At 36.9% G+C, this 27546-nt stretch overlaps 1 protein-coding gene across 1 annotated transcript in view; it reads left to right on the top strand.

Moving 5' to 3' along the window:
• ROBO1 (roundabout guidance receptor 1) overlaps nucleotides 1–27546 on the top strand; it is a gene marked incomplete at both ends in the record, with an annotated part of 540132 nt that overhangs the window by 502394 nt on the left and 10192 nt on the right. Inside the window, 8 exons of the mRNA XM_084291939.1 lie at nucleotides 139–181; nucleotides 3917–4071; nucleotides 8236–8571; nucleotides 11031–11138; nucleotides 15311–15455; nucleotides 15786–16037; nucleotides 19635–20044; nucleotides 22132–22284. Of these exons, the coding sequence (XP_084148065.1) occupies nucleotides 139–181; nucleotides 3917–4071; nucleotides 8236–8571; nucleotides 11031–11138; nucleotides 15311–15455; nucleotides 15786–16037; nucleotides 19635–20044; nucleotides 22132–22284 (1602 nt within the window). The remainder of the gene's footprint in view (nucleotides 1–138; nucleotides 182–3916; nucleotides 4072–8235; nucleotides 8572–11030; nucleotides 11139–15310; nucleotides 15456–15785; nucleotides 16038–19634; nucleotides 20045–22131; nucleotides 22285–27546) is intronic.

The following is a 27546-nucleotide window of genomic DNA, read 5'->3' as shown; positions in this document are numbered from 1 at the left end:
GAATTAATGTATAAACACCGCACACTTACTGTCTTTCATGAAATGAAACAAAGGCAGATTTAATATTGTTATGTAAGGAGTCTGTGTGCTTTTTAAATTATTTCCTTTTTTTTTCTTTTTTTTAATCTTTTTTTTCAGTAACCTATCAAAGAGGAGGAGATGCCGTAAGCAGTGGAGGCAGGTAATTATGTGCTTTATTTTTAAAGCTGTAAATTGTGTGCAACTACATTTAAAAATGTTGGGAGTATAATTGTCCTTATAAGTGATGGCAGAACAACAACTTGCAAATACACATTTTAATTTATCATATTAATGCATACACTTATTCCATATATTTTACTGCTTAGACGGATGTGGTTTGCATTTTTAGGATGACTTCCAAAGAATGGGTCATGGTATTTTCTTGAGTTGCTTTGTTAATCTGTAAAAACTGCACCTCAAAAAATAAGCAGCAGAGGGAGCACTTTAACTTCAAAATAAATATCTGACTTAGCATCTGATTAAGGGAGTAAAAGTAATTAAGTCGTGGCACTTGTGAAGGTTAAGAAATACAGCTGGTTCACAAATGCTACAAAGAAAAAAAAAAAAACATTTATTGGAAGAATGTGCTGCAGACACAAACAGCTTGTAAACTGACTTTTTAAGAAAAACTCTTGCTGTGAATGCAAAACAGTTAAAGCATTACTTGCAAGAGATGGTTCACTGAAGGAGAAGGAGATGTAGACTTAATTTAAAGCCCCTTACTCTGAGAACCTACTCCATTCAAGACTGAAGATTTAACTGAAATATGTTTACTGGGTTTACGTTATTAGTGAATGGCAATGGACAAAACTGTAGTTTAATTTTGCCACATAGAGACGGAGATTTCTTCAGGAGGCAAAATAGCAGTTTTAGCAAAAGGCAGGTAGGAGCATTGTCACTCTATTAGCACACTTTCTTTTTTTTTTTTTTTTTCTGTGTGCATGCTCTTTTGTAAGCATTTGAGCTAAAGATTTGGCATGATGTTGGAATAAGCATTAAAATCTCAGAGAACAGCTGTGTTCAAATTCCTATATCAGTTCCTGTCTCACAAGTGGCATCTTGTCAATTCCTAATATGCAAAACCTTACAAAAATTTGGTAATGGTGAGGATTAGGCATAAAATTAAACATTCCCAGTGTGCTTGAATGCTGTGCAGAGTTAATCCAGTGCTGCTACTGTACCTGGCACATTATGAGCAATTGCACATCTCTCTGTCCAGTACTGTATGCTGCTGTATTGTCATAGCCATAAAAACATGGAGGAAAACCTCTAGAACAGTTACCATGTGATGTTTGAATGGACAAATCTGTAAATCACTGGGTTGCTGCCTTCACCCCAGGATAGTGAGAAAATGAGAGAGCAGAGATAAACCATCTCTTTCCCTGACAAGGTTGTTCAAAAAGATACAGTTAACATCCTTTGTGTTCTTTGTGCCACTGTGCTTTCTTGCTCATCCCATAGCACAAGGTAGACAAATCACAGTCAACATAGACTCAGAGGACAGATACGAACCCAGAAGTGTCTACGTCGTATACAGTCATTTTGGTACTGCTAAAGAAGCAGTGTCTTTTTTACTGCCCTACTTTTAAGGATCCGTGCCACAATCTAGCAGTGTAATTGATTTAAAGTGCTAACATCTATGCTTCTTTTGTTCATCTGAGTATATGGTATTTACAGAGCATCTGATGCTGTACAGCATTTAGTAGAATATGAAACATACTTTTGCAATGTTAAAAAAATCTAATCTTTACATATGAAAATCTTTGCTCTGAATTTCAAACTTAAAGCTTCCACTTCCTTACATTATATTTGTAATGTTTTGGAAAGGTTTAGCATTTTTTTGCCGAGTGCAGATATGCGAGCATGTTAAAGTTATTATTCAGAATGCCACAGTGATCTGTTTCAAAATAATCCCCACCTCTGTAATGCTGAAAAAAACGCCCATTTCTGTGGCAATCCCCTTTTCAGCCGGAACTCGAGTAATGGTAATTAGGGTGGATTGACTCCAGCCAGTAGCCAGGCACCCACACAGTTGCTTGCTCTCCCCACCCCACCTCACCATGCCCCACCCCAACCCAGGCCCAGTGCAGCAATTCAAGGACTCAAAGAATTCACCTCAAAGGCTGAAGATCTTTGGAAAAGATCATCTCCTGTCTTGCAGCAGAGTATAGAGATGTAATGCAAACACCTTGTGCTAACACTTCCACCTAAATGTCCCCAGTATTGTTTACCTCTACTTATATACATCACAACACATTTCTTACGTGACAACTTGTTTTAATGGAAAGTAAATTTTAGAAACAAAGTGCCTTTAACTTTCTATGCAAAAATCCAGAACACAGGCCTTGAAAGTGCCCATATTCTGGGAACTTTGTCTCCTCCAAATGCCTTGAGGTATATTCTCATTGTAAGAGCAGAGCAATAGGTTAAAAAAAAAAAAAAAAAAAAAAAAAAAAAGTATTTCAACCCAGCTCTTCACATGTTGACACGGCTGTACATTTATTTCAGATTCTAAAAAATGCACTTTTCTAATGAATGTGTATTGTCTGGTGTGATAGCCTGGCAGTAAGTCATGCCTCATCACTTCCTATGTTAAATTGTCAGGTGACATGTGAAGTGCAGGAAAGGTCTATACACATATGTATAGACCTTTAAATGTCATTCTAAGAATATGTCTTAGGCCTGCAGCATTGATTAACTATATCTCCCTTAAAAAACTTCATGCATTTTGTATTCTCAGCTTGTAGATTCAGAGGATTAGTGTATTTTATTTTTGAAGAACATCACATCTAATATTAGAGACTAGTTTTTATACTGTTTCCAATGGAAATTTGCTTGTTAAATCATGTGATGAAAGAGTCTGCATTACTTTTTTTTTTTAATATGACTGAATAAAATTTTCTGTTTTTTAAAAAGCATCTTAGTTATCAAAAGCAATTGTTGGTAGAAGATGTCACTTGTGTGGGACTTCATAACATGCTGTTATGCATCATTATTGTAACAACTAAAGAGGCACCAAAGATTCTACTAAACATTCATCAGTGTCTTTCATGCTCCCTAGAAAAACTCAGCATCTTGGAAACCAAGCAATGCTGTCTTTTTCTGCTGATGGTGGGAATATATTATTCCAAATGTAACTGATATGCAGTATTGATATCTGGATATTTGTAAAGTTATCGAGTATTCCCAGTTACTTTAAAGTTGCTTAGGAGTTGCTGCCGTTCCACCTATATAAAGATTAAGCAAGTGTTGTTGTATTCATTAACAAAGATATATCACATACTTAGTGTGCTTAATGGGACCCAAACGCTCCCAAGTAACAGAGGTTTCTGTAATCTGCTGTTCCCTTTGATCCACAAGAGTAGTATCTGATGGTGGTTAGTACCTGTCTTCATAAATCACCAAGAACTTGTGACTATTCACATGCAAACTTGGCTTGTATTTCTGTGTATCCATCTTCCATGTTTGAACTTTGTGTTTGACTTGCCAGTGACCTCTTTTTTACCTTGTTTTCTGTAAGAAATACAAAGAAAGAACAAGAAGATAAAAATACCACTCCCTTGCCCCCCAAAAAAAATAATTATTGTTATTATTTTTTTTTTTTATCAACAAAATTCTCAAGATAATTGAAGGTTGCACACAAATATGTTATGCGCAGTTCATCAACCTGAACCAATGCTGTCCTTGGCTGTTCACTTCAGAATGTCTTATCAAGGAGCAGGTTATTTTAGTCTGTTACATAAGAGACTGAAAACCATTCTACAGTTGAATTAAGCTGTATTTTCCAGTGTCTAAGCCCTTTAATAAGTGATATCTAACCTTCTGAGAAGAATATAATTGCAATGTGAAAACGCTTTTGTTTAATTTTTGAAATGACCAAGCTTTGTTTTTAAAGGCCAGGTCTCCTAAACATCAGTGAACCAGCCACGCAGCCATGGCTAGCAGATACTTGGCCTAACACAGGGAACAACCACAATGACTGCTCCATCAACTGCTGCACCTCTGGCAATGGAAACAGTGATAGCAACCTTACAACGTACAGTCGACCAGGTTAGATATATTTCTGCCTTGCTTAGGAATCTTCTTTACATAGTATATGCTTATAATACTGGAGAACAGGTTTCTTTTTCTTTTTAATTTCCAATATATGTTCAGATTTAATGTAGTTTCATTCCACTATGTCATGATTATGCTTTCTGTCCCTTTTTGGTCCCTTGTGGTTCCCAGCCAATTGCAACAATCTGTGTCGAAAGCTGAAGGAGCCCCTGCAATGTCCCACGTTACCAGAAGTCGCACTGAACTTGTATGTTATAACATCTGACAAACAGCAGATAACTTTGTTTTTAGGTTGTTTTGCACATCTTTGTTACTTAGATGGAGAAGGAAAAGTATTAAAAATGATACCAGTGAGATTTTCCTTCTGTTTTGGGCACAATGAAAAGCAAGAAATAAAACATCACTAAAGTACTTGGAAGATACTCTCCTTAGCCACATTAAAAACCTCTCATGGGATTCCATTCTATACAAAAATGGATAGTTGGTTTTCCATTTAGGGTGTGTGGAAAATAAAGTTAACTTCACTATCTGAAAGAAATTGTGAAATGTTAGGTTAAGTAGGAGTTCCCAGGAGCTTGAACAGGATTCAGGGTATTCTTGAAGAAAACATTGTGAGTGCCACGGGAAGACAATAGGGGAAATCTACCTGGAAGTGCTATTCGTTACACATTTTGTTTTAAATGGACTTGATGCACCTTTTATTTTAACCCAGCCAATGCTACCAGTGAGGAATGAAAATGTCTTTCCCACATCGCCTACAAACTACCAGGATTTCTAGCTGATTTTTGTTGTTAGCATTTCCCAGCATTTCAGAGAGGGAGCATGATTACCTATAGTGAAGTTGCATAAGTGCAAAACAGCATTACATCCAGTGTAATTGATGTGAAACCAGCCATAATGTGATAGTGGTAATTCATCTCCTGCAGTATCCTGTCTGACAGTGACCAGCACCAGGTGCTTCGGGGTAAGATGAGAGATTTTAACATTAGAGACATGTGTCTTACCCTGCCTGAGGATATCATATTCACAAATACCTATGTAAAAATATTTCTGGTGGAGAGATGACTCAGTGGTGTGCCCTGGCAACCAAGAGGACAAACCACGTTTTGAGGTGCTTTAAACACACACAGCCAGCTGGCCAAAAGGTGACTTTCTCACTGTATTTAGTGTTGGTACAGCCTCACCTTGAATATTGTGTGCAGTTCTGGGCTCAACAAAATAAAAAGGATGTTAAGGTCTTTGAAAGCATCCAGAGGAGGGAAACAAATCTGGAAAAAGGGCTGGAAGATATGTCCTGTGAGGAGAGGCCGAGGACATGTGGTTTGTCTGGTTTGGAGAAGAGGAGGCCAAGAGATGACCTTACTACTCCCTGCACCTTCCCAAGGAGGGAAGGCAGAGAGGGAGGTGCTGGTCTTCGCTCCCTGGGAACCGATGACAGGAAGCAAGGAAACGGCACAAAGCTGGGCCTGGGGAGGTTCAGACTGGACACTGCAAAAAAAATTCTTTACTCTCACAGTAAACAGAGGGGTCAAACACTGGAACAGACATCCTAGTAAGGTGGTTGATGCCCCATGCCTGTAAGTACCTGGCATTTGGACAATGCTGTCCATAATGTGCTTTAAGTTTTGTTTAGCCCTGAAGTGATGAGGAGGTTGGACTAGATGGACTTTGAAGGTCCCTTCCCACTGAACTCTCCTCTCCTCTCCTCTCCTCTCCTCTCCTCTCCTCTCCTCTCCTCTCCTCTCCTCTCCTCTCCTCTCCTCTCCTCTCCTCTCCTCTCCTCTCCTCTCCTCTCCTCTCCTCTCCTCTCCTCTCCTCTCCTCTCCTCTCCTCTCCTCTCCTCTCCTCTCCTCTCCTCTCCTCTCCTCTCCTCTCCTCTCCTCTCCTCTCCTCTCCTCTCCTCTCCTCTCCTCTCCTCTCCTCTCCTCTCCTCTCCTCTCCTCTCCTCTCCTCTCTGACATAGCACATAGCAGGTTTAAGTAATGGAAACTTAACAAATCCAGAAAAGGAAGCCTGCACATTTCTGAGGGTTGCAAACTAACACAACATCTTGTCATGAGGTGCAGCAGATTCTCTCTTGATTTAGCTTTTGTGTTAAGCTTGGTTGTGTTGCAAAGTGATTCTTTTCATTGAAGTACAGCCTGTAAGTTTGATGACAGATAAGATGGTCATAGTGCTATAGTAATATATTCCAACTTTACAGAATGGGAACACATTGTTCTAAAGGTAGATACAATAAAAATATCTAGCAGAATAAAAATGTTATAGAGGTGAACCAGTTTTGTTTAAGTACTTTGTATGAGGAGTTGTAATGTGTTTATGTAAAAAATGTATCTGCTGTGTATATTGTATCTATTACATTGCCCTACACAAAAATTGGATGTAGCTGAAAATGGAAGGAGGTAAAAATATTTATTACAAGTGACTGTGCAAGGATATTATAGCAAAGCATGACGTATTAGGAATGAAGAATATACTAGATATTTAATTGCCCAATATAATGAATAAAATGCCCTTGGAGAGGAGGAAAGACTAGCATGGTCTCAGGAGGTGAGAGAAAAATTAGAAATGAAGAAATTTAAGAAGTAAAAATCAAGACAATGAAGACTATGAAGCAATAAATAAATAACACCTTACATAAGAAAGAAAAATATATCAAACCGTAAAACCTTCAAAAATAAAAGCTAAGGGCATGAAATGTGAATTGAATATGTTGGATGTGGCATGTTCTGATATTGTTCCTTAATCACTGGGTCAGTGATTTTCTTCCTCTAGTTGTGTTTTATTCCTCTTTTTTTCAGAAAATATTTCTCCACAAAGATGTATGTATTAGGGAATACTTTTTTAAAAATTGAATGTCCTCTGTATTTCGAAGTTAGTTCACTTAGTATAATGGTCAAATCCTGTATTCTGTACTTACTCTTATGATCTAGAAAATGAATTGTGGCCTCCATGGGTAATGTACTTCAGGTTTTTAATCAAACTCATTAACATAAATGGTACATCTTTTTGAAAAGGAAAAATATATTCCTGGTGATTGTTATGTAATTATTGATGCATTAATTAGGTGGCAAATGAATTCTTGTTTAATGATCATGGTATGCTGGTTGTACTTAGCCTTCTAAAACCACAGACTGCATTACTCCATTCAGTGTTCTTCCAGCAGACTAGATAGGGAGAGAAAAAAATTGTATGGAACCACTGTTACATCGGAGTAACAGTAATTACTGTTACTGTTACAGGAGATAGGAAAGCCAGAAAGACAGGCCCATTGGTTCACACAGTAGTGGCCTGAACACCAGTATGCATCTAATTAATGTATGACTGTAACAAGTACTGATCTAACGATACAATATCTATTAGAAAAAATGAATTCATGCTATCTATACTGTCAATATTTTGCACACAGGACAATGGTATTACTACGATATTACCTTGCCATATCCAAAGCAACTAATAATTAGCAAAAATTCCAAATTGTTTTCCTGTCTTTTGTTTCAATCTGAAATGCAAAGTTGTACAAAGAAACAATGATCAAATAAAGTTTTTTCTGCTGGGTACTGAGTTACCTTTTGCATTGTACTGTTTCTTTTTAATTAATTCTGTTAATGTTTAATCATTCCTCAATCTGTTTTATAAAAATCTGTTGTATTGTGTTTCTTACACCAATTACAAAAATCTAAATGATGTTCATTCTATATTGACATGAAATGACTGTCTTGTGTAGTTATTGCCACTATAAGATTTTGGTTGATTTTTTCTTTAAATTAAATTATCTTAATCACAGTTATTAGGTACTTATACTGCTTTGAGAATAATATCTAAAAATGTAAATATTTATATGGCAAATGTAGAAAAAGAAAAAAGAAAAAAAAGGTAAGTCATAGTAGATACAATTCAATAGATCTGAATTTACAGTGAAGCAAAACAGAGAACACTACTTTTGTTCTGGAGACTTAAGACTATAGACAGTAACTTATTAGGTAAAAGATATTCCATAAACTAGTTAATTACAATATCTCAGTTTCATGGATGTGAGACATGTAGTTATGCACTAAAAAAAAAAAAAAATAAAAAAAAAAAATTAAGGGAATTTCATTGAAAGTATAGTGTAAGCGAACAGAATGACCTTTTCTTTTTTCTTTCCTCTGTGGTTAGCCGATTGTATAGCAAATTACAACAATCAGCTGGACAACAAGCAAACAAACCTGATGTTGCCTGAGTCAACTGTATATGGTGACGTGGACCTAAGCAACAAAATCAATGAGATGAAAACCTTCAATAGTCCAAATCTAAAGGATGGAAGATTTGTCAGCCAACCTGGGCAGCCCACTCCATATGCCACCACTCAACTCATCCAGTCAAATATCAGCAATAATGTTAACAATGGCAGCGGGGATACGAATGAGAAACACTGGAAACCCTCTGTTCAGCAAAAGCAAGAGGTTGCACCCATACAGTACAACATTATGGAGCAAAACAAATTAAACAAAGGTGAAGAGCTTTTAGCTTGTTTCTCCTCTTTAGGCATCAGAGGAGTTTTGACATTCTGGTGCTGGGAGTGTAAAGTTTTCAGGTTCAGCAATTACAGACTTCTGTGGTGCTTTTAGACTTCTTCCTCTTTAGGTTTAGCTGTTCACTGCTAACAGTGTCAAAAAGTTAATTAGCACCGCAATAACCTTCACTGAATTTATTATAACAAATAACAAATTGTATATTTAGAAAAAAAATATATATAAAATATACTTCCTGTTGATTTGAGATTAGTTTATATTTAATACTGGTTAAGGGATGGCTTAAGACAGAGGCCAGATATTTTATTCATAAACCAGATGTATGGTAGTTACGTTATACTCTACCTTAAATTTTAAATAGGTCAACCCACTCTTCACAGTCGTGGATGGAGACTAATTAAATCTACATGTTCATGTAAACGAATGAAATTTTGCACATCAAACTCTGTAAAATTGTGTTTTGTTGTACACTGGGGACAGAAATGGAGCTATCCAATTCATTTTAGACTTGTTCCTAGCAAGCCTTCGATTCACGTATTCAGAGGTGATGTTACTGCACACAATTTTGGAAACTAAATTCCTTTGTTACCCTGACTGAAGTCTGGATCCAGAAGCTATAAATAAATTGATTTCAGTGTTAACGTGAAACATCAGAATCTACTTTCGTGGCCTTGAGGGCATGTTTCTTTAATATAATGTGTGGGAGTTTGAAGAAATAGGTATGTGATTTCTTGCTAGTCCTGCAGGCTACCATGCAACCTCTTTTAGTAACCTGATTTGCAAAACAGTATCCCTAGGAACTGGACCTATTCTAACTTTGAACTTTTTGCATGGAAAGTTGTATCTCAAGTGGTCGTATAGTGATAAGTGATCCAGTAAAAAGACACATTTTATTACAGGAATGTTGATTTTGCTGCTGGACCTATCTACTTACAGAGGAGTTCAAAGGGCAATATAAAATGTGACACCTTCACTTGCCATAAATGTGTCAAAAGAAAATTCAATTTTTGTGGCTCCTTACTATAGGGTGAAAGCTGTATTTTTTGTAATTATGTTTTCTTTCATGAACTGTGTATTACATATCTGTTTTGGAATTAAAACATATTTCGTTTTTATGCCCTGGAAGATACTGCATCTTTCAAACTGTGTATATTACAGCTGCATATTTTCTAGCATATTGTAGTGTGGAAAGGCCCCCTTAAAGCATTGTCTGCTGACAGTCATATATACATATTTCAGGGTGTTGATTTACTGTTTATCCTCTGTGTAAACATATGTGGTATGTAGGGCTTCATCGTGGTCTGTGGGATTCAACTAGGCTGAGAAACTATTACAGAATACACTCTGGTGTGGAATTTATCATTTTGCTCTTTTTCCCATGCTTACATTATCACAAACATTTCTGCAGCAGATGGGGACTGGATTCTTAGTTTTGTTTATTTTTGTTTTGTTTTGCTGTTTTATGAGTCAATATTCTGATCTTGGTTTTCTCATTTCCTAAGTCAAAACCATCTTGCTGACAATTATACCTATAGCTTTTGTGATGGGAAATAACCATTTTGATAAGTTAAATGCCGTGCTTCGTTGTCACTACTTTATGTCCAATGATTCTGTTTATGACACAGTTTTATTTGCTATATGAAGAGTAACTCATCTCCTTTCTGTTCTCTGGAAATTATAAAACTTTTTGGCATGAAAGTACTGTTTTGTCAGATGAGCATTTTATTTCTGAAAAAGTTTTACAGATCTAGTTGCCAAATATAGATTTGAAAGTAACACAAGCGTCAAGTGGTTTGGAATTGGAGAATTGGAGAAGGAAATTACTATAACAGCCATTAGCAAAAAAGGCCCTGTGCCTTGCTAGGACCTGCATGACCCAATGTAAACAGAAATCTTGTTGGAGACAGTAGGCATGGAATGAAGACCTCCTCTCCTGTAACCCAAAATCAAGGGAGCTGCATCGTTGCTCCAGCAGGTCATTCAGCCCTTGTAATTCAGGGCTGACTCCTCTATGGGTTTATAACCTTTGTATTTTGAAATACAAAAAGTAGCTACCACAGTCCACTGCCTGCTCTGCTTGCGTAAATTAAGCAGAGACCATAGAAAATCAATCAAGGTGACAGTCTATTCATATGCAAAATGCCCATATAGATCATATATATCCGCTGAGACTTAATCACTGTGGAGGCATTGCAACAACCCTGTGCATAGGATTTTATTTTACTTCATTTTTGCTGTGGAGCCACACCCGTGATTTTCCTGAAACTTGCAGAGATGAGATAAAAATAAAATGTGATTATAGGATGATTTTCATTTAAAATAAATAAATTTGTTTTTTTCCTCACTGTTTTCAGGAGGTCTGCTTTGTGTTATAAAGCAGGTATATAAAAGTAGATCTTTTTCTAAAGGGTGGCATTAACTATACTATTAAACTTACAGATTACCGAGTAAATGACAACATTGCTCCAACAATTCCATACAACCAGTCATATGACCAGAATACAGGTGGATCCTACAACAGCTCGGATAGAGGCAGTAGCACGTCTGGTGAGTATCTAAAATGTTTACCAAACCTTACCTTTTTCTGGTGCTTTTTTCTGTAGCCATAGTTAGCACTAGTTACTGGACTTACAGAAGGGATGAGGGGGAGAGAATCACTGAAAATAATGTAGCATGAAGATGCAAAACTATAAAAACTGACTCAATAAATGTCTGTATTTCTGTTGCATCCTCATGATTACTTAGTGCCATCTAAATGTCAATTAATTATTATGGTCTCCAGATAGACAAGTCATGGAAATGTGTAAATTCCTTTTTAGCTGCCACCAAAGGAGGGGAAAGGGGGGAATGAGGATTTTGTGTGTTAACCTCCTTATATTTTACTGACTCCTTTTCCATTTGTTAGGTCTATGCACCCAACAGAATCTTATGCATAGAGAGGCTCAAGATACCAGAAGATCTGAGTTATACCCAATAGAACTGCTTTAATATTTTTTTTTTCATTTTTTAAATTGATTCCATGCATTTTATTGGGTAAAAGAGCATTTACATATACATTCTATTTTTACAGGTTTCAATTGCTGTATGTCAAAACTACTCTTGTTCATCATTCAAATGTAGGCTAGATAATTCAGTTAAGTTTTGTTTGTCATAGGCATCTCCTATGCAAAATATCTAAAAGACCTTTCTAAAAATCTTGAAATGAGACTTAACTTTTTGTGCTAGAAATCACTCACCAGGGCACTGAAATTGTACTCTGTGCTTTGGAACCATAAAATATTGTTTAATTGCTTCTTGTATTGGCATAAGCTGTTAACCTCCAGCTTTGATTTTTGGTAGAAGTGTGAGAGATGTTCAGAGATAAATCATGGATAGGCTTGATCTGGGGCTTTACTTTAAGTCTTATTCTCAGCCTATGTTTATATACATTGATCTTCTAAAGACTTGGGCTTTCCTTTTCACTTTCTGTTCTGCTTACCCTTTGGTAGCCTAGCTGCCTTAATCCTAACCTGCAGTCCATCTTAACCTATTATGACTGAGGCACAGCAGAGGTGTCAATGTGTAAATGAGCCTGCTGTGCCTGTGGGTGACCAGAATTCTCACTGGTTGGGGTGAGATAAACACAGCTCCTGATTCTCCCAGCTGTTCAGGGTGTTCTTGTGGGAGCCAGCCTTTTGCCTGTTCCCAGGTTTACAACATGAGGCTGTGGTGCTGAGCCATTGCTCAGTGGCATTAAGATCTGAAATTCAGCATGAAATATCTCAGGGGTATGAGATTTTGCCCATGCAAATTAAAAATAAGAAGGTGGTATTCACCATGATGACACCTATTATGGTTATTCATAACACTAACAATTTATAGTCCTATACCAAGGACTCCAGCAGGAATGAAGCACAGTGACCAGAGTAATAAATTATTTGTGCTGAACTTAGCATATATCATGGTGCATAGGGAAAAGAATGCAGATGATGGTATCCTTGGGATAGTTAGGGTCTTGTGTGACATACTGAGATACCAGACAAATAATTGTGCATAACTAAAACACATTGATATCTGTCAGCTAACGTGGGAGAATAATAAGCAGAACTACTATATATAAGAAAGGAAAATCTGAGGCAGCAAAAATTAAAAAAAAAAACAAGCTTCCTAAATTTCACTGCAATGTAGACAGTCATGTGTCTAGGCTTAATTATGATAGTATAAAGCCCAGTCTCAGTTGAAGTGAGAAATAAAAAATATTCTAAAATATGCTTAAAAATATGGGTACTTTATCTGCAGTTAGTGAAGTAACAGTAACAAAGAAGGATAAAAATGTGTACAAAGGAACAATGGTAGAGTCAGTTCCTGTCCAAAGTTAAAAATCAAGACCACCTGAATAATTATCCTTATTCAAAGTTACTCAAATTGTTAAAGCTGCATTGTTCTATTATAAGCTATAATTTCTCAGTAATAGTAGCTGAAAACATTTGAGCTGTACTTCATTGATCTTCTTTCTTCTTCATTATTTTTTTTTTGTTATTTTAGTTCTGCCAGCAATTATTTTCAACTGCACCTGCCATTCAGACTAAAACTAGTAATTTCATTGTGCCTAAAACGTTTCAGTGGACAAGTACAAATTACATATATTCAGTGACTTAATGCAACAGTGGAACTTTAATAGATCATATCTGTATCATATTGTATTTTAGGTTACAATAATTAAATAATATAAAGGCACTTTGGAAAATATGTCTACAGCTCATTTGTTTTAGATGATAATCTATAATGTAATTAATAGAACTAGGAAGCTCACTCTTAATGACACTGATTGTAAAATTCATTTAAGTTTTTATTACATTTTGACTATTTGCAATTCAAGTTTTGTGTTCTGTATGCTTTTTACATTCTATGTAAATTTTCTAGTAAAATTCACCTACTTATAAAAGGGGAGTAATTCTAGAGAGAAGCTACAATTATAAAGTGGTGTAAAAAGGAAGAATGGCAGTTTATTCCAACAAATGATAACTGTAAATTCTTAGGGAATTCAAGAGAAAATGGAAGGCACTATGGCTATTTTGTTTTTTAAAGTATAATGGTGAGGAGATATTTAAAAGAATTACAAATATCCCTCACTATCCACGAAAAACTGTTTGGTGACCTGCTACGGTACTTGGATGTGCACAAGTCCATGGGGCCGGATGGGATCCACCCAAGGGTACTGAGAGAACTGGCAGAGGAGCTGGCCAAGCCACTATCATTTATCAGCAGTCCTGGCTATCGGGGGAGGTCCCAGTTGACTGGCGGCTAGCAAACGTGATGCCCATCTACAAGAAGGGCCGGAGGGCAGACCCGGGAAACTACAGGCCTGTCAGTTTGACCTCAGTGTCAGGGAAGCTCATGGAGCAGATCCTCTTGAGAGTCATCACGCAGCACTTGCAGGGCAACCAGGCGATCAGGCCCAGTCAGCATGGGTTTATGAAAGGCAGGTCCTGCTTGACGAACCTGATCTCCTTCTATGACAAAGTGACGCGCTGGGTGGATGAGGGAAAGGCTGTGGATGTGGTCTACCTTGACTTCAGCAAGGCTTTTGACACCGTCTGCCAGAGCATTCTCCTCAAGAAACTGGCTGCTCTTGACTTGGACTGGCACACGCTTCGTTGAGTTAGAAACTGGCTGGATAGCCGAGCCCTAAGAGTCGTGGTAAATGGAGTCAAGTCCAGTTGGAGGCCAGTCACTAGTGGCATTCCCCAGGGCTCGGTGCTGGGGCCGGTCCTCTTTAATATCTTCATCGATGATCTGGACGAGGGCATTGAGTGCACCCTCAGCAAGTTTGCAGATGACACCAAGCTATGCACGTGTGTCAATCTGCTTGAGGGTAGGAAGGCTCTGCAGAACGATCTGGATAGGCTGCACCGATGGGCTGAGGTCAACTGCATGAAGTTCAACAAGGCCAAGTGCCGGGTCCTGCACCTGGGGCGCAATAACCCCAACCAGAGCTACAGGCTGGGAGATGAGTGGTTGGAGAGCTGCCAGGCAGAGAAGGACCTGGGAGTGATGGTTGATAGTCGGCTGAATATGAGGCAGCAGTGTGCTCAGGTGGCCAAGAAGGCCAACAGCATCCTGGCTTGCATAAGAAACAGCGTGACCAGCAGGGCTAGGGAGGTGATCGTCCCCCTGTACTCGGCTCTGGTGAGGCCACACCTCGAGTACTGTGTTCAGTTTTGGGCCCCTCGCTACAAGAAGGACATCGAGGTGCTTGAGCGAGTCCAGAGAAGGGCGATGAAGCTGGTGAGGGGCCTGGAGAACAAGTCCTACGAAGAGCGGCTGAGGGAGCTGGGCTTGTTCAGCCTGGAGAAGAGGAGGCTCAGGGGTGACCTTATTGCTCTTTACAGATACCTTAAAGGAGGCTGTAGTGAGGTGGGGGTTGGTCTGTTCTCCCACGTGCCTGGTGACAGGACGAGGGGGAATGGGCTTAAGTTGCGCCAGGGGAGTTTTAGGCTGGATCTTAGGAAGAACTTCTTTACTGAAAGGGTTGTGAGGCATTGGAACAGGCTGCCCAGGGAAGTGGTGGAGTCACTATCCCTGGAAGTCTTTAAAAGACATTTAGATGTAGAGCTTAGGGATATGGTTTAGTGGGGACTGTTAGCGTTAGGTCAGAGGTTGGACTCGATGATCTTGAGGTCTCTTCCAACCTAGAAATTCTGTGATTCTGTGAAATATGTACTGTTTATAATTCACAGGGAGTCAAGGGCATAAGAAGGGTGCTCGGACTCCAAAGGCTCCCAAGCAAGCTGGCATGAACTGGGCAGATCTTCTTCCCCCCCCTCCAGCACATCCACCTCCCCACAGCAATAGTGAAGATTACAGTCTTTCAGTGGATGAAAGGTAAGAAAGATAAAAACATTATCAATTTCTTATTTTAATTGCTTGTTAATTGATCAGTAATCTGCCCTACAAGCTGGCATTGAGACGTTCCTTCAGTACAGTTCTAGTGCTCATCATCTAACAGTAGAGTAGCTATTTAAAGAGATGACTTAAGTGATGTACACCTAGTTATTACATCCTTGCTAAGCTGTGTTCAAGAGCACATATAACAATGATGTGTTTTCTCCCCTCCCCTCCCCTTTTTTTCTGGGCTATTATTGTATGCATCAGATATGGTAATTACACAGTGAAAAAATAAGTCCTTATTTTCATTTAAAAAATTAATTTCAGCTATGATCAAGAAATTCCTTGTCCAGTCCCACCTGCAAGAATGTATCTGCAGCAGGATGAACTAGAGGAAGAGGAGGAAGATGAGCGAGGTCCTACTCCACCTGTTCGAGGAGCTGCTTCCTCTCCAGCCGCTGTCTCCTATAGCCATCAGTCAACTGCCACTCTCACTCCCTCTCCCCAGGAAGAACTCCAGCCCATGTTACAGGACTGTCAGGAGGATCTGGGACACATACAACATCAGCCTGACCGCAGGTGTGTCATTGCAAATGTAGTGGGAGAGATGTGATAAAAGTCATTCTGTCCCCACTGAAAATTCCTCTTGAATTCAATGAGGCCAAGGTTTTCCCTATGATATTTATTCTGTTAATATTTAACTTCCAATCCAGGACACTAGAACTATTTGTAACCTTAAAAATACATAATTAAGTTGTTTTATTATTATACCATGGAAAGAAATGCAGTATATCACTTTATGGTACATACAATGCTGACACAAGTTAAATTCACAATCATCAGGATATTAAAGTGGTATCGTTAACACAGCTTACCATATAATTACAGTTCCATTGTTTCCAGTAGATTTACTGCAATATTACCATAAAATAGCATGCATTATTTCACAGTAACTGTGCAATTAACTTGTCACCCATATGTATGAATATATATAAATATATAATTTATATAACCTATAGATTTTCCTCCTCTCATAAATTCTAATACAGTAAATTACTGCTTGCAAAATTTTCTTAACATTTCCACCTACCCTAATTTAAAGGAATGACCAACATTAATAAAGATAGATATTTGTTACAAGGAGATATTTTTTCTTCTCAGAGTTGCTTTTAATACAAACTATTTTGCATATATACTCTCAAAGCTTCTGTTCCACTGAATTACAAATAAGGCTATTTATGTGTATACTTACTTGCCTTGCTTTTTGCTAATAAGATACAGCTTTTGCATTCAAAATTATATTCCCCTTTATTTTTTTTACTTTATCCAGTGGTTTACACACATTGTTTATTATCATAAGTATACCAACTTAACTGTAATATTTCAGTCATATTTTCTGTTTTTAGAAAACTGCAGGCTTATTGTGATGAAATGAATTTGATCTTCCTGAGCAGAACTTTTTCTGTAACTTGCGATTTTACTAGCTTACTGGACATTTGCAGATGTATTTTCCAGAATGTTTTTTGGAAAAGGTGGTTCATTTTTGTTTGTCTTTTTTAAGTAAAAAGTAGCTATTAACCTTTCTTATAAAGGGTTTATAACTGCTTTTACTTTTATTCCTTACTTCTACTTGGTCTGCTTTGTTATGTTATGTTTTGTTTTGCTTTGCTTTAGTCTTTATGCTAACAATTCTTGTACTGTGTGTCTGTTTCTTCCTCCATCTTCCTGAGTCTTTGCAATCACTCTTTTTATTAGTGGATAGTAATATTTTTCTGTAATTTTCATTGACCCTAATATGTAAGGGCACACAAGTGTTCAATTTAAGCACATCTGTTTTCAGGGTTATTTAGAAGTTATACTGGCTAGACACTAATGGGAAACTGAAATGCTAAGTGAGTGACCTTCCAGAACCTCAGATACCATGTTCTGGAAAGCAAGACATACTGACCTACAGAATGGAGTAGGCATTGGAGCAGATGTATGCAAACATGCATAACCAGCTAGCAATTACCTAGAAAGCCAAAAGTTCTCTCACCACAGTGACTGAAGTCTAGTCACAATAAATATCACCAAAAGTAGTGGAAGAAGGTCAAGTTTTATCTTGGAGGATGTTGCAGTTTAAGCTCCTAGGGCATGTAACTTATCATTAAGTGGATGGAAATAAAATGTGTCTTTATTTTGTTTTTACCTACAATGGTTGTCTATTTTTTTTTTGCCTGAAAGTCTTAGAATTGTTAGTGAGTAAATTTGGCTTTCTTATCTTTCTTACTTTTCCAACTGTTCTTTCTTTTCTCTTTGCTATATCCATCTCATCAGTTAAAAAAAAAAAAAAAAAAAAAAAAAAAAAAAAGATGCACATAATTCTATCTACTTAATTGGCAAGTCTTGGGTGACTGTCCTTTCCATTTAATGGTGTTGATATGACCCTGGGCATACAATAGGGCTACATAGGAGTTAAATGTACTGTTCTCAACAGCTGTCGCCCATTCTGGAAGGAGGTTTCTGTTTTGAATATGATATGACAATGCTTTCCAGTTAAGAATGCACTGAGTGTTACCTCTATGTATTGTATAGTATTTATTTATTTATTTATTGGTAAATGGTGGTTTTGTAGTCAAAATAATGGTTAAAATACCATTTTCCGTAGTTTTTATTAGCTTTACTTTGTGCTCCTGCTGATAATCTTATTTTCTTATAAAAACCAGGCTTCTGGAATATGATTCTGATGGTGATGATGATTGTGTACTGTAATATTTCTCTGTCTGCTTGGCTTGCAAAATATATAGCAAACTGAAATTCATGCTTTGGAAAAATGGTCAAGTAGAAGAAAACCTAAAGACTTAGTGAGATAGCCACTATTAAAGCAAGAACCACTGCATCAGATAAAGTGAACCAAGTATTGTTAATTCTATATGCTCATGAACAGCTGCTCTCTATTAATCTATTCTTAAAGGTTGGCACAAGCTCTATTTTCAAGAATCCGATCATATTTTGTAATCAGTTGCCTGTCTCGTAATACCAAAACCTAGAGAACAGGAAGACTGGCAAATAGTTACAAGGACAGTTGTTACAAAAGCATTAAATTAAGGCAGTAAAACTTTATTGGGCAAGGTCTCTAGTTAAAGGCAGTTAGAGCTTCCCATGTAGCAATGGCTTTCTGTCCTTTTTTTATTTTGTGTAATGATTATTGGTATATATTGCTAACTGACCTTGTCTTCATTCCATTCAGTGCTTCATATAGCAAATGCAAAACAGTGGCTAGATGATTCAGTTCAGGGAGGTTCCAGCTTGCTCATGCAACAAAGTATTAGGTTTTACCTTGCTAAATTTTCATTTCAAAATTAGTAAGTATCCCATTTATTAAAAGAAAGAAGTCACCCTGCCAAAAAGAAAAGATTTAAAGTTGGCATCCTGTCAATGAGATAATAAGAGAGAATTTTGAGAAAGCAATATTACTTTGGAAATTCTGCAAAGCAAACTGAAATGGAATTTCCTGGTAAACAAGACCAACATTCCATCTATTGGTGCAGAAAGTATTTCTTCCTTTGAGACAAAGGGCAATTAAAGACCATGCCTCTGGCTCTGTAAAGATAAATTATTGACAGTGTTAGTACCTGGGACTTCAGAGAGAAGTTTTAAATAAACTGAATGTTGATGTAATGGTATCTAATACATTGCTTCTTTAAGTTGTATACAATCATTACTGATGATTTCAGCTCAAAATAAATTAACCAATACATCTACATGCAATTTGGTATCCTTAAAACCTAACATTGCAGTAGATAATTCTTTTTTTATATTACTACCTATACCAATTTTAAAATCTTCTTGAATCATTGGGATGGGTGGAAGGAATATAATGTTATTGAGCAATCTGTCTGGATAGAGGTATCTGTTGAGATTGATAGTTTCAAGCTTCTAGAGCTTCTACAGACAAATCCTTTCCTCAGACTCTTAAGGGTGCACTTTTTTTTTTTTTAATAGTCAAGTAACCACCTCTTCCCCTAGCTGTACATGAGCTACATTAGGAAACAGGAGGAACTTTATGCAACATAAGCTGATTTCCATTAAAATCAGTGCTGTATATTTTCATCAATTGATTCTATTTTCCCTTTATGTTACATGCCACTTACGTTATATGACTTCAGTTCTTCTTATTCTTGTATTTTTATGCAGACGTCAGCCTGTGAGTCCTCCACCCCCTCCAAGGCCCATCTCTCCACCACATACCTATGGATATATCTCAGGACCCTTGGTCTCTGATATGGATACTGATGCACCAGAAGAGGAAGAAGATGAGGCAGATATAGAGGTTGCCAAGATGCAGAACAGGAGACTCCTTTTGCGTGGCCTTGAGCAGACACCTGCCTCAAGTGTTGGGGATTTGGAGAGCTCTGTAACAGGGTCCATGATCAATGGCTGGGGTTCAGCTTCTGAAGAAGATAATATCTCAAGTGGGCGGTCTAGTGTTAGCTCTTCAGATGGATCATTTTTTACTGATGCAGATTTTGCACAGGCTGTTGCAGCAGCTGCAGAATATGCTGGCCTGAAAGTAGCCAGACGTCAAATGCAGGATGCTGCAGGAGGTGAGTCTTTCCTGTATTTGATATGAGAACGAAAAAAGAAAAAAAAAAAAAGTCCATTATCACATGTACTTATCCACAACCACTTCCTGAACCACTTCCTGAATTCCTTTTGTTCTTGACACATTTAGAAATTTAGGAGGGGGGGCGGGGGGGAAGAGGTGTCAATTCCGCCCTACTGGAAGAGGCAGAATAGGACTTCTGTTGAAACGGTTCAAATAAATTGCTGCTCTATATTGTTCTACATAAGTAGTTCCTATTTTTTTTGGTTTCATTGGCCAAACCTCAACACTGCTTGTGGATTTCCAGCCAGAATTGAATGAGCCTAGCATAGTCTTGCCTAGCTGTGCATATCTTACAAAGCTGTGGAGCAAAGTTTGGAAACCACTGTTTTATATAAAACTACTTAGTAGGAGATTGTGATAAGGATAAATATGAGAAATTTTGTTATGATATTTTTTTCTGCAAGCTCACTGCCTGCATGACTGTTTTTTAAAATTACTGGCACATTTTAGATTCAAATACTTCCTATGACAATTAATTGTGGAAAAAAAAGGTTACTGATAGTTTAAAAAATTTGACACTTTCATTTTAACTGTGTGTTCCCTTACTCTTTTAGAAAAGTGTCCAGTCAGTTCTTTTCTAACAAGGATTGTTTTTGTTAAGGGAAAAATAAATACAAAATTCTATCCGGTGTAAGGCTCCCAGACTCGCTTCATGAGAGGTTTAATCCCTCTGTATTGAAATGTCCATATAAATATTAAACCTTCAGTGTCTTATTTCCTCTGTATTTTGGGGAAAAAAAAAAAAGTTTGTGTTTTCCATTTCATATTTCATTATTATCTTTTGGGGAATGCTACTCAAGCTTTTATTGCTGTATTATTGAGATGAACTGTGTTTGTGTTGATTTCTTAATTTAACAGCTGTTATTAGTTATAGTTTAGATGATAGATTATGAATATATAGCAAGGACATATGCATGTTTCTTCTTTTTTTATCCCAAATCACTGCTGGAGATATGAAATGCAATATTTGAAATATTTATGCTTTAAAACATACTGATTACTTGTAATACTGGCTGTACACTGGTAATCAGTAACCTGACTAGGCCTGATAGTTATTGTTATTCTTTGTCTAAGAAACAAGAATACCACAGTATATAATGCTTGTTTCAAACAGATCTGTGACTATTTTGCCAATCCTATTAAACTGCCAAACCTAGAGGAGAGGGATGCTGTCACAACTGTGTCCACACTGACTCCATGGATTTGCAACATTCCTCTCTCATTTCTCATATCCTCTCTGAGTTAACAGTCCTTTGTTTCATTTCCACACAGCTGCTCATCATGAGGAGTGAGAGGGGAGGTAATTTAGTAATTCTGGATGAAATCCTGGCCAATTGAAGTAGGTGGCAAAACTCCCATTCATACCCATGGGGCCAGGATTTCATCCATTTTCTACATATACATTCATATTAATATATGTGTGTGTGTACGTTTACATATTTAGAAAAGGTCTTTTAAGAGTCAAATTCATGCTATACAGTGACTTTTTTGTATTGATATTATCTGTACCTGACTGCACATCCTAAAAATGTGACACTTCTTAACTGCAAATAAACTGTGATAGTCATATATCCCTGATGCATTCTTAGTAACTCACTCAAAGCAATGCTGGGGGCATCTGTAACTAAAGCCTGCTAGAGACTCAATAACTTGCAGTTTCCAAGCCAGGGGAGGTGAAACCCGTTTTGAGAGTGAAACATTTTGTTGCTTATAGAAGCCTGCTGGGCTGGAAGCCTGGCTGTGTATGAATCTTGGACTCCTGGAGCAAGAGCTACCACTACAAACCAGTTGGATAATTTCTGTGAAACTAAGCCAGCCTGCCTGTTAACAGGATAGCAAATGTTTCTGTTTAGTTATGTCTCACTCAAAAACTGATTACTGTAAGGATGACGGTACTAACAGTGTTCTATGATTTTAAGTGCCATGTAGCTATATAGTTCTTGTGAAAAAAAAAAAAAGAGAAAACATGAAATGTTTTATTTTGCATGAGAAAAATAATAGCTATTGTTCTGTAACAATTTTCAGGCCGTAGACATTTTCATGCATCACACTGTCCTAGACCAACCAGCCCTGTGTCTACTGACAGCAACATGAGTGCTGTTGTAATACAGAAGGTCCGACCTGCCAAAAAGCAAAAGCACCAGCCAGGACATCTGCGCAGAGAAGTCTACACAGATGGTGAGTCCACTGAAATGGGTGAAAACATCACTGAACCTTTCTAAATATGCATTCTGTGTATGTGTGAAATTTTTCCACAGAGATAACATTATATTTCAGAATTCAGTGATTTGTGTTTCCTGTTGTTAAACACACTGAACAGATTAATCATTTTAAACACCATAGTTCCTTAATACTGTACACTGATGCTTCCACTCCACAGCCTTGCACCTGTTTTCTGTAGTGTCCTAATCGGCTAATTACTGTCATTATTTAAGAGCCCAGATAACATAAATAGTACAGTCATTGAGAATAATGTGTGGTTAGGATTAAAATCATCATTCCCATGACTAAATATTAAAACCTTCAGAACTTATTTTTTCCTCTAAAAACAATTTACCATGCAAGTGGTGGACACAGATCGATGAATTTTAATCCCGACCACTGCATTCTTGCAAGCAGTTACTTTGTGAGTAGAAGCAAAATCTAATAATCTTCTCTCATGCCTTCACACACAATATCAACTTTTGCTGAAAAGGTAGTGCTTGTATTCTCTTGGGACCACAGAAGGATAATGCAAACATTGTGATGTTGTCTAGAGAGAGCCTTTAATGAAAATGCCTCAGGTGGTGCAGCTTTTATTAAACCGCTACCTTCCAGTTTTATAAAACAACCCAAGGGCTTTGTTGGAAATTCATGTAAGATAAATTCTCAAAGACTTAACCCATCTTGTCAAGTTTGCTAAATTTGCTAATGGGGGGAGGGGAAAGAAAAGCATCATTCCCCACCTCCTGGTTCTCAGCAACAACAATCTGATTAGGACTTTCATTTACAGACTGAAATTTTTCAAAGAGGGGCATCATTTGCCATTACCATATGAAAGCCTAATATTATAGATCCTTATCCAGGGTTACTAGAAGGGAGTTTCGAGCCACTTCTCCCTATGATTCCTGCCACTTGACGAAAAAATTTAATACAAAGCTCACAGCACGATGAGCAGAAGTAATTTAGCAATGAGTGGTTGTCCGTGCTATTATCTGTACTTTATTCTGAGTATTTTCTCTCACTAGCATCTATCTGATATTAGGCTGCATTAAATACTGGCATGACACAGTGCACCTGGGCCTCTTGGCTTATACCCAGGCCCCTTCTGTCAGTGAGACTGAGCTGTTGGAATATTATCTGATTTCAAGAGGTTATTACAGTGGTTGTGTGCATGTTTGCTCCTGTGAAAGGACAGCACAAGGTGTAAATCCCAAAACTGTCCCAGAAATGTTACATTTATGATACCCTTGTAATGGCATTTTTGCAAGATTTTATGGACATTTTATCCACTTTCACTATCTAGAAGAAAATGCTAGAATAATTGGCTGAGCTTCAAACCTTTATATCAACACAACACATCAGAAATAAAATCTGAACAGAAGCTTTATGTGGACATTTTCTTCTAACACAGGAATAAATAAGAGGAGGACCTATATTTGATGACAGGTTTTTGTGAAAGTAATTATACAAAGTTAAATCATAGAACATTGTGGTTAGGTATTGCAACAGATTTGACAATTGTGATCAATATTTGTTTTGTGTTGCATAGCGAGTGCTTACTTCAGCATATTTTCTAATTAGATGAGAATTTCCACTAACCGGTTTATGTGCAATACAGTGTGGTCATTCAGAGAATGGCAAATTATGGCTTTAATTTCTGCAGAACTAATAAAGCCCAGTTCAAAGGTTGAAGATCTTGTTTGGTTTTATTTTTATTTATTTATTTATTGCCTCCATCGATTTACATAAGCATATTCGGACCCTTACTGAAGATTATAACCACTTTAATAACCACAGCTAGCATACTGTCCCTTTAGAATTAGCTATAAAATAACATCTACTAATTGCTTTCCTTAAGTGGAGAAAAGCGATATGGAGATGTGAGTGAAACATTTGAGCACAATTGACCTTTCCCAGATCTACTTAGGTTTTCTCTATTGTTTTGATGTCACAATGTTACTTATCTTTTTCACAAAGGATTGCCTGATAGAAAAAAGATTTTTTTTCTTTTTTTTTTTTTTTCCTCAGTGGGTGAGTATACATGTTTGTAGTGGAGGAAGGATGATATTCTGCATTTGAGCATTTATTGATGGCCAGAGTCATTAAATAAATAGTAAAAAGAGAAGAATGCATTAAATCATTACTTACTTGGCCTTTAAAATGTAATTTACTTTCACATACAAATAGTTTTCAATTTCCAGACTGCCTAAATTAGTATTTGCTATCAGCTTAATGAAATACCTGTTAGAAAGAATTTGCAGTTAGTTGACAAAAAGGATGTATAAATAAATCAAGTCTTTGCATGAACAGTTGAAATGCTAAGAATATTGTCAGCAGCAATGTATATACATCCTATAAAGTTCTGTATTTCTTGTCTTGATACAGCAAGATTTGGGAAGGGGATAGGCATTCTGAAAATGTGTTTATTGTAATGTAATTAAAAAGTCTAATGTAGCAGTACAAGGTCTACTGCTAACCCCCTTTTTTAAAAATAAAGATAAAGGAGTGCTCTTTGATCTATTCTGCACTTTAATACCAATTTTGTATTCTCTGGTAGCATTAGTTCAAATTAGTTTCTACTCTATGCAGGATGGGATTTTAACTCGGTCGTTTTGTTCTTTGACAGTCATCCAGGTGGTAAAATGTTCTCAGTATTTGTTGCTAAAAATCTTTGCTCAGTAGGTGGTAAGGATTAAAATGTATGAATTTTTATTTGCTCTTCATCTAGCCTTTTAGAGAATTAACTACAAAGGTTATGTTACAAGAACCAGCAGATGTACACACCTTGTCAACTTCATCTCACCTACTTACATGCTAGATTTAAGAATACAAATTTTAAAAGAATATTTTTTGTCTTTTTTAAAAATAATATATATGAAAATCTCTTCTGAACTGTCTTGAATTTATTAATCAGTAATTACAGTCCTCAGAATTGTAGATAAATGTAATTTAAAAAAAAAAAAAAAAGGATTAAAGTCCTTTGGCATTGCTTAGATTCAGTAGATCTTTCAATAGACATTACACCATTGATACTGTTCACATGAGATTTTAAGTCCTGATTCTGTTTTAAGTCTCTCGGTGTCAAAGGAAAAATACTAAAGTTTTCACAATTAACTGTTCAAGTCTGCAACTGAGGTATTTATCTGTGCTATCAATGACATGACATTAGGACAGCTGAATTTCTTAAAAAAGGCAATTTAATGTTTGCCAGATGTTTACCTGAATTTGCACTTTGGAATGTAAGCCACTATGCATGCCAATATCATTTGTACCAATGCCTTCCTCTGCCTGTGCAGTACAAAAGAATCTACTCCACACAAATTTCAGCAAGGTAAATAAGTAGGAAGGCATTTCTTATCTCTATGAAGAACAAGCTTCTTATGGAATAGTAATTTATTTATTTATTTATTTATTATATCTGGTCTCTTAGTAGTCCTTCTGATTCAGATGTTTGCAGATGTTTATGTTACTGAGGGAGGTTTTGTGGACTGAAAATTGGTTTGATAAAAACATCATGTAAATGATTGCCTGAATACAGGCAATAAAAAAAATAATAATAATATCAGCTTACTAATTTTATACGTCATATTGGGTTTTGCTGTGTCTATTTATTCACCCAGTTATTGCGTATAGTTTGGGCCATGTTTCTTGAAAAAGAGAGCACGAAAATAACTTCAGTAAATGAATAATATTGGCTGAAGTTATTACATATCTGAGAATCTTAAATAATCTGAAAGCTTCACTAAGTCAGGAAAAATCTTGAGTTTTGCATGCCTGCATAATTATGCAATACTCTATCTTCTCAAGTATTACATCAAATCTATATAACACTGCTGTTTTCTTCAGAATATGACTGTAGAAATCTATAGCTTGATGACACTTAAAAAAAAAAAAGTAGTCTAATAAGGCCTTTTTCCTTCATTTGTCATTACTTACAATTAATCTTTTTGTTCTTATTTGTAGTTTCTCCACTTCAGTGCAAAACTAGCCTAGTAGGTTATTTTTCCCCAGTGATGTTTTGCTTCTCCCATGATTTCTGTGTCTGTTCTCATTTAGAATCTTCTTGAAAATAGTCATCAGTCCCTTCAAAAGACATATGTGGATGGTTTCCCCTGTAGAGCATGCATGCTATAAAAATGGCATCCATTAATTGTTGGTTTTGTTTTGTTTGTGTTTGGTGGGTTTTGTTTGTTTGTTTGTTTTCCAAGTGGGAAGCAATACAACAATAATAAAGAGACATGAATGAAACGTGAGCACAGCTGACCTTTACCAAAAACTTCTGAGTTCTTTATATTGGTTTGACGTTGCTTTGTGATTTATTTTTTATTCCTTACAATGGAAGCTTCCATTTTTCTTTCAATAAGAAGTGTGCCAATTTGTACTAGAGAAGGCAGATTGAATCTGGATTTTCTCTATGATCTGAGCTGTTAAAATAAATTCCACAGAGGTGTAATAGTGTTGACCTCAGATTTTTTTTTTTCCTCTGTACAGAATCTGTCTCAGTAAGGAGTACTCTGTTATAATGAAGATTTTTATAGTTTCCCTGCAGGTTGCAAAAATGTTCTCAAAAGAGAATATCACTTTTCTGTAGTTATTACTGTACCGTAGAGCTACTGCTATTTTAAGAAACTTTTTATATCAATGCATCTTTCCTTTCTACAGTCAAGACTTAACACCACGTTGTTCACTGTCATGTGTAGCTAGATAGGATTCTTGAATACAGTATTTCCAGGTTATATTTTATAGGCTACAGGAAAGATGCTGGTTCCTTGCCTTTGGTACTCAGCCAGTGCATTGACATGCCAGAACTGTTGGAGACTAGCTCCAAAAGTGACTGAAAAAGCTGATGTTAAATACCTAAACTCCCTTTATCAGTAGGCTCAACAGAAGGGCAATTCAGTGCTCCAATAACTAATAAAGACAGCCAATAGGAAATGTAAGATACAAGAAGAATTTTGAAGAACAATTACTGTGCTTGATATGCTTTGGCTTGGACCTGATAAGGTCTGGCGCACAGGGCTCTCATGGAATGTGTCATGCCCTATACTGAGGTCCTGGACAGGGTTCCCACAACCCTAGATGTTGAATTGTATTGGTATATATACTTTTTAAGACCAACATTTTTTTGGAGTAGGTACTGATGCTTAAGCTCACGTGGCTATGGAGGCTTGTGATCCAAATGTCCAAACTTGGAGGCACATAGTGAATATCAGCATCTGCTGGGCTGGGCAGTGCAGC

This window comes from Netta rufina, assembly GCF_964035555.1.
Source record: "Netta rufina genome assembly, chromosome: 1".
Classification (NCBI taxonomy): Eukaryota; Metazoa; Chordata; class Aves; order Anseriformes; family Anatidae; genus Netta; species Netta rufina.
Note: the sequence above shows the minus strand (reverse complement) of the source record. Positions and strands in the feature narration are given on the sequence as shown.